The 12,075-nt window shown below is 40.2% G+C and overlaps 1 protein-coding gene across 1 annotated transcript in view; it reads left to right on the top strand.

Moving 5' to 3' along the window:
* Positions 1-12,075, top strand: part of GRID1 (glutamate ionotropic receptor delta type subunit 1) — a 706,314-nt gene that overhangs the window by 526,947 nt on the left and 167,292 nt on the right. The window contains exon 11 of the mRNA XM_011355348.2: positions 6,241-6,265. Within this exon, the coding sequence (XP_011353650.1) occupies positions 6,241-6,265 (25 nt within the window). The remainder of the gene's footprint in view (positions 1-6,240; positions 6,266-12,075) is intronic.

The following is a 12,075-nucleotide window of genomic DNA, read 5'->3' as shown; positions in this document are numbered from 1 at the left end:
CACCTTGACACAGTTAACCCTTCTGGTCACCATTATGTTTCATATTTCTTTCCTCACATAGAATATATGCACCCCATTCTCAAAGGAGACAACCCCAAAATCTCATCCAGCCTCTGGATTCGGTCCAAAGGCCCAAACTTCTGCACTCCATAAGCTTATGATGAGGCTCCATGTAGTCCTGGGACTTGAGCCAAAACAAGTGAACTGATACCTCTGGTTGTCTGCAGTCCTCAACCTAAAGCTACTTCATACACAGTCCTCACACTGGGACAGGATAAATGCATTAAACACTCCCACTCAGGAGAAAGAAGAGAAGGAGACACTTGGCAGTCATTCGGAGCAACACTGAGCTCTTGGGAAGCCCTCATGAGCTCCTGCACTCTGGCAGTGGGCGAGTTCCCTGGCAGAGCCCCATTATGCTCTCTAGGGAAACTTCTTTGACCCATGTCCTCTACAGCTCCTGATTTTCTCTCTAGAGGTTTGTAATTTACTCATCTGCTGTATGACCACATCTGAAGTGGGTTCTGTGGACTATGCATATATGTTTATGGGCTGAGGACTGGTTTATACAGTCAGAGCTTACGTTGAAAAAATATATATACATACATACATACATACATACATACATACATACATACATACATACATACTAGTATATGGAACCATGTGACCTGCTTTTGAAATGAGAGTCAACAATTCTTTAATATTGAGCTGACATGTTTTTACCATCTTGAACTGGGAGATTCCTGGTCAGATAATAAACTCTCCAAAATAATTCTTCTAAGAGAAGAATCACATTTCTTCAACTTTCCTAAAATTGATGTTATTATCTTTGCTAGATGTTTCCCAGCTCTTTTCCATCTGTGACAGATTTTACTGAAGGTTTGATGTATTGCGGGGAAGTTATATCACAGCCCCATGCAGGAAACCACACAGCACTGAATACTGCATGCTCCTGTTTAAAGGCTCTCAGTTCCCCATGATAGCAGGGCACCCACTGACCTCAACTAGCCAACCATCCCTTCCCCCATAACCTATGGTTTCCTGGTGCATGCTGGTGTGGCTGTCCTTTTTCAAAGGCTTCAATTGTTAGGGTGCTCTTGGGAAATTTTATTTTGGCTCAAGCAAGTGCTTGTGGCAGTGCCTTTTATATTTTTTCAGAGTAAAATAGTTTTGGCCTTGCTAGAATAAAAGGAGCAATGGGTCAGTTCTGATTGCCCATTTGTCTATGTACTGAAGCAGTTTTCTGAGGTGATTCCTGGTCCTGCCAGAGGTAATCCTCAGCTCACCTATGACACAGCTGGGATGTGCTCTTATAGGAATCATGGCTTCTACAAAAGGATGTCATCTGTACCTGGCTCTATTTCCTCCTAAGTCTCAGAGGTCAGACTTAATGGCCAGAGAACTACAATGGTGGCCAGAGAACCACATTCCATGAGTTTGCTGGGCAGAACCAGGCCAGTCCTGAGTGTACCATCATTCTTTCTGTTAATAAATCAGCTTCAAGAAAGTCAGTTCAGTGAGGATTACACTAAAACAAGAGATTGCTTGATATTATAAAATACATTCTAAAGTCAGTCTATTTGTTTGGGGGTGATACCCTTAAATGCCCAGCCCTCTCCGTACCCTCATCAGAACTAGTTTGAGCACCTTGTACTTTGCCACATAAGAAACAGTATCTGGGAAGCTTCTCACTGCATTCATTGCAAGGATACTGCTAACGATGATGTTGGCCACTTTGTTTCACAGAGTCTGGGTTTATGATCCCCCAGGATACAGTTTTTTCTCATGATAATATCAAAAACAGTTGTAATTCCCCCAGAGAGATCTGTTTGCTTGTATCTTCTGATTATGAGGAATTAGGTGACTAACAGCATTTCCCTATTTGTGCCTACTCCTAGGAGGCTGAGAGCCAAAGTGAGGCTTTTTCATCCACTTTACTTAAAATTTCAATACCCAAGCATTTCCTGTCCCTTTTCCTATACAATCATTTATACAGCAGCAAAACAGAATCAATATCTCACACACACACACACACACACACACACACACACACAGATTGGCAAACATGATTATGGAAGCTGACAAGTTCTAAGATCTAGGATTAGTTGGCAAGCTGATGAAACTCAGGAGAGCTAATGGTGTAGTTCCAGTCCTAAGGCCAGCAAGCTCAAGACTCAGGAAGAGCCAATGTCTTAGTTCAAGCTCAGAGGCAAGAGAAAGCTGATGTTCCACTCTGAAGGCAGTCAGGCAGGAGGAATTCTCTCTCAGTCAGAGAAAGTCAGCTTCTTTGTTTTATTCGGGCCCTCAACTGATTGGACGAAGCCCAACCACACTGGAGAGGGCAATCTGCTTTACTCAGTCTGCAGATTAAAATGTGAACTTCATTCAAAAACACCCTTATAGAAACACCAAGAATAATGTTTGACCAATATCTGGCTACCCTGAGGCCCAGTCAAGTTGACACAAAAAATTAATCATCCCACTACCTAATTTACTCTTTATTTTGCCTTGTTTTGCTTTTTGTCTGTCTCCCTCTATCAGACAACAGTATATAGAGGAGCTATAATTTTTTTGTTTGCTTGTTTGTTTATTTTTGGGTCTTCAAAGTTTAGGACAGGGCCTGGAATGCTCAATTACCATTTATTGAATGAATGAAGAAACTGTGTTTCAAGCTGTCAATAGATAATAATACTGTCCGTCCCACAGATATCCTGAGAAAGACAGTGATTGTCAATAATTCAAGCATTTCCTTGGCAAGATGTTATGACATAGATTCTATGGTATAGACTACTCTGTGTGTGTGTGTGTGTATGTGTGCTCACACACATTTCTGGGGCGAGGGTAATTGTTAAGTGTTATAATTAGTATCATTGCAGCGATTCTCATTTTTTCCTAACTGTTGTGGCTCCCAGACCTGGCTGGCTTTTCAACTTAGGAATGTCATGAAATTCTTAAAAGAATATTAATTTAGACTTATTATAATTAAACTTTTAATTTATGCCTTGAGGAAGATTAATTTTAAGACAAAAGACTAATAAAAATAGGTCAAACCAATGCTAACCTATTGAGAATTCCTGGCCTTCTGAATAATCAGCAAGGTTTATAAGATCCTACCAGGCTTTTATGACCAGACATTTTAAGGTTCAAATTCTGGCCCAACCAGTTACCGACCATGTGAAAACTGGTGTGGACTAGTTTTCTTTATGCACAAAAATCTTTATTTCTTTGCTGGAAAATGGAGACAATGTTATTTACTTCACAGGCTTATTAAGTATGATCCTTTGTGTAAAATGCCTACCTCAAGGCCAAGCACATAGTAGGTGTTCATTAAGTTCAGGTTTTACTCAAGAGGCTTAAAGGAATACATTTATTCCTGAGCCAAGACGTCTGGTTGGAAAGTTTGTACCTTGATAACCTGCCTACTAACTACATCGTTCAAGAATTTTCTCATTTGAACTACATGTTTACATTGGTCAACCACTACTATATTACAGCTTATGTCATCAATAATCCTGTGTTTTACAAAAGTAAAGATTATCCATTTGTCAGAGACACGCTACAAAAAATAGCAGTATGGATTTCAGAAGACAAGTAATTAATTTCTGGTGATATCAGAGTGCTTATGTGGCATAGTGGGAGCATCTAGCAGTGTCTTAATATTTGAAGGGAAATGTTCTTCCTTAAATGATATTATGACTAGGGAGTCCAGGGGAATTAGCTTTTGTTTCTTTCTAGTAGAGGAAAAATTATCTTTAATTCAATATTGATTTTTTAAAATTGGGTTCTGCTGCTTTCACACTCACTCTGAGAGCAGAGATTTAAATGCCTACTCTTAATCCTACGAGCACCTACCTTTTTATCTCCCCTCTGGTTGGGGAACCAGGAAGAGGCTCCTGATGATGTTCTACAGAGATTAGAAGAAATGCCTCCTCTGAAATACAGTGAATTATTCACTTCCCTTGCCTCCTGGGTTTCTAAGCATGTAACCACCTGCTGGGCTAAGCAGGGCATCCAGTCTCTCTTGACAAGACCATGCACTCTGGAAATTATAATGGCAACAAATCTTTATTAAGCACTTACAACATGCCAGAAATATGGAGCTGGGGAGCCCCTGTTTCTTTTGTTTCATCCCTTTTTGACCTGGCATCACCTGATTTGTGAGGGAGCACACAATCTGGGCTAGCTCCTGAAGAACGTAGATAAAATGAGACTCTGCACGAAATTGCACCTGCCCTGCTCGGCATCCCCTTCCCATTCCCTGGCAGGCATCTTTCCATCTTCCCACAGACTAGTGTGCAAAGCCAACCAGTTCCCAACGCAAGGGGCCACCTTCCTGAAAACAGTGACCTCAATGAAGCCACCATCATTTCCACATTTAACTTTCCTATACTCTCTCCATCCTCCTCTCTGCAGTGCTTTGCCAGCATCTTCTGTGTGAGATTAGCTGGTATTAATGACTGCTGGCTCAGAGGCAAACCGATAGAAGAACATGCCTGGAAGGAGCAGTTAGGACCTCTTTAGACGTTGTAATTAACCTCCTCACATTTGTGCTTGTAGAGCAGATAACGCTGTCAAATGCTGTCCAATCTTTCCAGTGTTCAACATGTTTTAATTAAAATGGAAAAGCATGGGCTGGGCAGGGAGAGGAGCAGTTGAGCCTGTCCTTTTGGATTTGCAGAGGAGCTTTTGTCCTATTGGTCTCTGTCCTTCTGAAACCTCTGGAAGAGGTGTCTGCTGGGGGCACAGGGCCTAGCACAGAGCAGGTGCTTAGTAAGCATCTGACTGAGCCAGGTGGCAGTGATGAAACCCTGGCAGAATAATTGAGAAGACTCCTACGAGGTTAGAGAGATTTCACTCTCCCAAGGCAGGTTGTAGATTTTCTGACAGAGTGAAGCAAGAGAACAAATATTGAGCCTTGTTTCCATTTGATGTGTTTTATGTGCTTGCCTGGAGGCCTTCATAGAGTGAGAAACCCCAGCAAATGAGACGAGGCATTCCTGGGCCAGGGGTGACTGAGCTATACAGTTCTCTTACATGAAAGGTGTAGAGCTTTTCCACCCAGTTTTTCACCAACAGCAACTTGGCTACATGAACAGGAAGAAAAAAAGGTATTTTATTTCACTGAAAATATTTTGAAAAATGATGACTTAAAACACTTCTAGAATTCTGTTTCAATAGTCGGCTCCCTCTGAGACTACTTAGTTGCTTTCTTCTCCTTCACATTCCTCTAAATATTGCTATTTCCAGGGGATATTGTATTGCCCCACTCTCTTCTCAGTTTTCATGCCCCAGCTTAGAGAGTCTTACATTTTCCTCATCTTCACATCAGGTGTTTTTCTAAAGTTCATTGCCAAGGTCTTTTTTTCTGCTAGGAATCCTTGGTTTCCTATTGATTTTAAGTTAAAATCCAAAACCTCAGCAAAGCACATGTGGCATACTCATCTCTGTGGCCTGAAATTATTTCTTACAGGTCCCTCCCATTCACTAGACAGCTTCCTGAGGTCAGGAACCACATTATTTTTGCTCATCACAGCATCCCAAGGACCTACAGTGACTAGCAGAGAGAACCACAGTACACTTGGGTGTACTGTGCTTCTCCTCTAAACAGTTCTTGACAACCTGGGCCTAGAATCACATTACCAGGTGTCATTTGCTGCCATCTCACCTTGCTCCCTTTGGTGCCTGTGTCTTACCTCATGGAGTTACCTGCTCATCTCTTGGTCACTCTGTGCCCCTGCTCCCCTTCCATGAGCCCTATGGGTTTCCCTCCTGCCTCACAGGTCAAATATGGGCTCATCCCACGAGCCTGAGCTCACAGCTGCTCTCACACCTCCAGGATCCCTTCTGCCAGAGCTGGTGCTGCCCATACTTTTCAGAGCCTCTTTCTGCCTCCTTTATCCCATTCCTGCTTCCATCTTCTGTTTACCCATTTCTCAAATTCTGTAGGGTGTATGGCCTCTTCCTGTAGATCCTGTGGGCAACATGGAACTGGCCCTCAGATGTCCAAGAACTGGTTATTGAATGAGTCCTGAGATGATAGATCATGGAAAGAAATATATTTGGGGTGTGGACTCATTCTTTCCTCAATATCTTCTCCATGATATCAGTTAAGTATAAACTTCTGCATACCAGAGTGTCTACTGATTGCTAAATATCTGTCTACCATGCTGAATGATGTGATATCCTCAGCTATGGTGACCAGCATTCCTGATTTGCTCACGACTATGTCCTTGGGAGGTAAGACTTTCAGCGCCACACGTGGGTTGATTCACTCTCCTATCCTGAGCTGTAACCAATTGATAAGCCTCTTTAGTAGATGAAAGGCAAGTAAAGTTGGGTATTGGCTGCTGTAAGAATCCTTGTTGCCTCCTTCATTTGATTATAATCTCCATGAAGACAGATAATGAGAAGACAGCAATAAGATATAGGTTCCTGGGAACTCTTAAAACTCCTAGTACCCAGGTCCCACCCTATACTTCTTAAATCATGAGTCTGGGGATGGGATCCAGGCATCAGTCTATTTTAAAGACTCTCAAGAACTTCTAATGTTCAGCAGAACTGGGACCCCCCGTGACAAGAAATTGTGGGGATACACCAGGTATGAATGGATTTGTTGGGTGTACAGTAGGTCAGAGGTAGGTAAAACAGTGGTGGCAAGATTGCAGGCTGGCTGGGAGTGAAGAGGGGCCTTGGACAGAGTGGACCTCAGGTTTCTAGCAGAGAGTCCCTATTCTACTGCCTATGCTGGAAAAATCTGTATATCTCTGGTTTTGAGGCACACTTATTAGGACAGAGGGCATATTTGACAAGCTAGAAGAGAAAATGCCAAGCTATGATTGTATGTTGAGCTGGAAAATTGGAGAAGAAGATGGGAGTTAGTGCTGACACAGGCCCTTTCCTGTTTACAGTGGACAGTGATTCATTTTATTGATATAGGGCATCAAGTTGTTTTTTTTCCAGGTAATGATTTCAGCTCCCTGTACCACCACCTACTGTAGCTAAAGGTAACAAATGTGCTTTTTTGCTAGGATCTCACCATAGTTGGCCTTCTTTATCCCTCCATCCCTGAAACTCTCGGCTGATAGGGACTTGCAAGGACAAGTGGTCTTGAGGGGGTGGGGGAGCAGATATAGCGGAGATTTGAGGGCTCTGCCAAAATGTGGCTGTCAGCATTGTTCCTGTCTCTTCTCAGTTTGGCTTCCAGTTCACAGAGCCGTGGACTTTGCAGACCAACCTCCTCTACTTTGGGAGGAAGTGTCAGGCACTCTGATAATCTGCAGTACTTGCTTGTTTACATAAAAGGAGCCAGGTGTGACAGCCTGAGTTGGGCCTATGGCCACTGGGCTTGGTAGAAGCCCTGTGAGGGTCTGGCTTCCAGGCAATAGTTGTACCTCTTGCAACTTCCCTTCAGCCACTTGGTATTGTGTGTAAGTCTCAGCATAGGCCATATCTGCTCATACTCAGTCTGCACAGATGACCTTCAGCTCTGCTATAGCCAGGCCCCTGACACTGTCTTGTAAATGTGTGTTTCAATTTTTCGCATAAGTGGAGGGATGGGGAGAGCATTTCTTATTTATTTATTAAGCATTTATATTTTATCTTCTATCAGTGTCTGTTCCCTGTCTTCTGTTGAAGAAATCATGAAATTAATCTAGGCCTCACTTTTCTTATGTATAAAGATTGCTTTGAGGATTAATTTTTATCTCATACACATATGTTAAGTGCTCATTCTTGGACCTATAGCATCAAGAACTGCTTGCTAAATCTTTATAGCCTTCCCTCAGAGCTATAAAGGCCTTACCACTATTTCCTCCAACATGCAAGGCCCAGGGGTGTTGAATGATTTGGCCAGAAATGTAGAAGAGGTTAGTGTCAAGGTCAGGATACAACACTCAAATCTTTCAGTCCACAGCTTCTAACTAGCCACTTCACTAGATACACCGCCGACAGGAGGCACTTGACTATTTTTCTGATGGCCTAGAACTTGGGCAAATATTATTTTTAAAGTTTATCGGGTTGATACAGGGTTCAAAAAATTTTAAATATGAGAAAAAGCATATAGTAAAAATTCTCCCCATTCTTTCAACAAATAGGATAACTCCTGTGTTTTAATTCTTACTTCCTCCCTGCCTGAATAGATACCTCATGTTGTTAGTTTCTTACAGACATTTTTTAAACCACATACAAACAAATAAGAACATATAGACCTTAACCCCATTTCCATATTTACTGATGTTCTTGCAGTTATTTTCATATTAGTTCAGATGGAACTTCTTGATTCTTTTTTTACAGGTGCATTACTGCAAATCTTTTAATTTTAATTTTATTTGGTCTGTTTTCAGCTGCAAAAGTTTCCTGCGAGTGAATAGAGCGTGATTTATTTTACTAGCACCCAAATGAGGGATATTTAGGCTGCTTCCAATCTTTTGCTCTTCAAAACAGGGTTGAATGAGTAACATTGAACACATATTAATTCACAAGTGTGTGAGAATAACTTTAAGATAAATACCTAGAAATAGAATTCCTTGTTAAAAGGATTTGCATGTGCGTGTGTTTGCTAAACATTGCCGAGTTGCCCTCCACTGGGGTCAAGTCAATTTCTACATTCACCAACAGCCTTGTTAATGTAGCGCCTTACCAAAGTTCAGGATATTTGCCAACCCTATAGGTGAAAAACGGTAACACAAAATAATTGAAATTCATCTATTTATTATCCTTAATGAGGCCATGTATCTTTTCAAACATTTTACGGTTATTTGTTTTACCTTTTCTTTAATTACTATGCATATAATTTTTTCATGTTAAAAATTGGGTTGTTGATGTGTCTCATTGATTTGTAGATGTTTTAAAACATTAGGGAGATTCTCCTTTGTGTTGTAATCTCAGCATTGCCAATATTTTACCCAGAATATTGTTTGATTTTTTGCTCTACTTGTCATCATTATTATTGTCATTATTATTATTATTTTTTTTTTACCACATGAAAGGTTTTTATGTAGTCCAATTACCATTCTTTTTTTTTTAATAGACTCTAGATTTTAAATAATTTTCCTTTTTTTTCTAGTATTTTTATAGTTTCAATTTGATACATTTAAAGCTCTGATCTTTTAGGAATACATCTGGCATATTGTATGCCTTATGTGAAGATTAGATTCCATTTACTATTTTTCCAGATGGTCATCTAGTTGTCCCAACACCATTTATTGAATAATTTATATTTTCTGTACTTTTTTAAGGTTTGGTTAAAGGCAAAACATTCTCAACTTTCATTTTCCCTTAATGGATTTTAGCCTGGAATTTCCTAGGAAGGTGATAAATCTCTCTGTCAAGGCCTCTGGCGTTTGCATTCTCTGTTCTGTTTGGGATTACTGTACACTTCTTAATTCTGTCACCTGCTTTTCAAGATTTTGTGGTTGCCTCCCTTAGCAACAGGATTCTTTTCCTATAAAAAATAACATACAGATTGGCTGTGTCTGATATGCCTTCATGGTGGCTACAGTTATAGCACCAAACACAGCTATCTACAAGTAGAGAGCTCTCAACAAATCTCTCATGGCTTGCTAATTTCTATAGAATGATTCTGCCTCAGGACAGGATGGGTGCTTCCAGCCAAAAGAAATAGCAGCAGGTGGAACAGGGGCTGTTATATTCGGGAAGGAAGAGCATAAAGGCAGAGGAAAAATTCAGCTGTCAAGGATATATAAAAGAACCAAAGAGATGTCCACTTCCTTCCCATGAAATCTGCTTGGCCCCTTTCCATCTCCCCTACCCACAATTCTTGCCCATGGAATGATTAACAACAAGCTGAAAACTCTAGCAGAATGTAAATGACTCAGGACTTCTGGGTCTTATTTATATATCTATGCATTTCTATATAAAGTTTATTTTCCTCATTTAAAAATAAGCATGCTTGTTGTATATAGATATGCTTCTTAATGCATTTGCATTTTTAATGAATTTGATTCAATAAAGAATTTCAAGCATCTAAAGACACCAAAAGAAGATAGACAATAACTGGTAGAATTGGAATCTAGATAATGAAAGACAAAAAAATAAAGCTGAGGGTAGGAAATGATGGTATGGGAGAAAGATAGGAAGCGTGAATTCTATGAATGAGTACAATTGCTACATTGCACATAAACTTGGCTCCATATTTCCTAGCAGGCAAAGCAAAATGGGTGATTATTTACAAGCTTTACAATAAGATAAAATGCTGCATGTGAGAAGCCCAGCTTCTCCTGGTACCAGCTCCTATGACCTAATTATAATGAGCAAAGGTCCAAATGCTCATTATAAAGAAATTCCAGACCTCATTAGGATTGTCAGTCACATATGTGGATTTGATTTCAGGAAACAGGGGGAGCATAGATGTATCCTTACCCGGTGGAGAAGGACCTTCACTTCTGGTAGGCTTTGCAGGTAGTGTGGATCCAGGTTTCTTTCGTGAGACACAAATTGCATACAATTTCAAGGGATTTTTTAAAGGAAAGAACATGAAATTGTGAATATAAAATCAGGCATGAAAGTGAATATTCATTTACCGGGAATATAAGTCATAAAACAAATTATTAAAAATATATGAAAAAGCTGACAAATACAATGAAATCACACACACACAAAATGCTTGGCACACAGTTCTGTAATACTTTTTCTCCTACCTTTTTTGGCTACTGTTTGATCCTCTCTCCACATGATGATATTTTTGAATTTCATGTTCTATAGTGAAAATAGAAAGATAATTAAATTTTTCCTTCAGTATAGCTGGTTAAAAGTTTTTTTATTAGTAGTTGGTTAGAATAGTTTTATTCAGCTTCTCATAATTTTTAAGGTCTTATATATTTAAGATTACTGTCAAATTGGGGTTTTCATTCGTGAGTTGTAAGATTTGGAAAATTTTACCACAGCTGGCTTCTGACTTGGGCCAGGGACTGCAGGACATATATTGCCATGACACAATCTGTGCGCCTTGGTTGTAAGAGGCCAAGTGAGTCGGCATACAGGGTAGTTAAAAGAAATCCTGGATTGCCATCCCAAGACAGCTTGAAATAAGTTAACTATGCACAGAAGAAACATTAGACCATGGAAATGTATCCCACTAAACTCAAACCAAACATAACAAACTTAGCTTCCCAAAATTTCTACTAGCTGTTCCAACAGCAGTAGGTGTAAGAAAAAGTGTGCCTCAAGGGAGTTGGAGTGGAACAGCGGTCTTAATTAATTTTAGTTCTGTATCTTACTTTTGCAAATTTTACAAAATCAAAGGGGCATGATGGACATAGCTAGGGCTCTTCCCTAGCAACTGATCAGGCCACAGTAACAGAAAGGCCCTGAAGCCCAAGTCAGTCTCTTTAGTTAAATCTTCCTCTGCATGCAGAGCTCCATGGGGTAGCCAAGATCACTTCCCATGCCTCCTGGAAGTATGTATGCGGGGGTTAACATATGTAATTAGAAGGCAGATGCCAGGTCCCATTTTATTGTGGACCCTGGGCTAGTTATTTAACATCTCCGAGCCTCAGTTTCCTTAGCTTAAAAATTGAGATCAACATAATAATATGAATGAAAAAGATTATTCTGAGCATTAAGCGAGATATACATCAATTACTTTATGCAGCACCTGAAGCATCATAAGCTCTAAATAAATATGGGGTGTAAAGATACAGTGGTCATCCTGACAGTCACCATCCAACTCACTTGCTTTGTCATCAGTGGGACCAAGAAAAATTCCTACTACATTTGTGCTATATTGTCTAACGACCCTTCATATTTTAGAACCATAAAGGTCTCACCTTCAGACAAGTAGAAATTTGAATTTAGCGATCCTGGTTTTTGTTTTCAGTTTTCCTCTTCTCTTTTGCTTGAACTGTGCTTGCATCCACACTCCAGCTAACATTCAACATTAACCAGAAGTGTAAGCTCAAAATAAATCTAACTGGCTACCTTTCTATGAGTGGAGTGAAGGTACTAATCTGGTGTAAGTGGAGGAGGACTAACCGAAGGACACAGCTTTAATGACTTTGAATAGATTTGGGAATAAAATGCAAGTGTGTTTTCAAGGGTTTTGGACAACCCCTT

The sequence above is a fragment of the Pteropus vampyrus genome, unplaced genomic scaffold (genome assembly GCF_000151845.1).
Source record: "Pteropus vampyrus isolate Shadow unplaced genomic scaffold, Pvam_2.0 Scaffold20, whole genome shotgun sequence".
NCBI lineage: Eukaryota > Metazoa > Chordata > Mammalia > Chiroptera > Pteropodidae > Pteropus > Pteropus vampyrus.
This window is presented reverse-complemented; position numbering and strand designations above follow the sequence as displayed.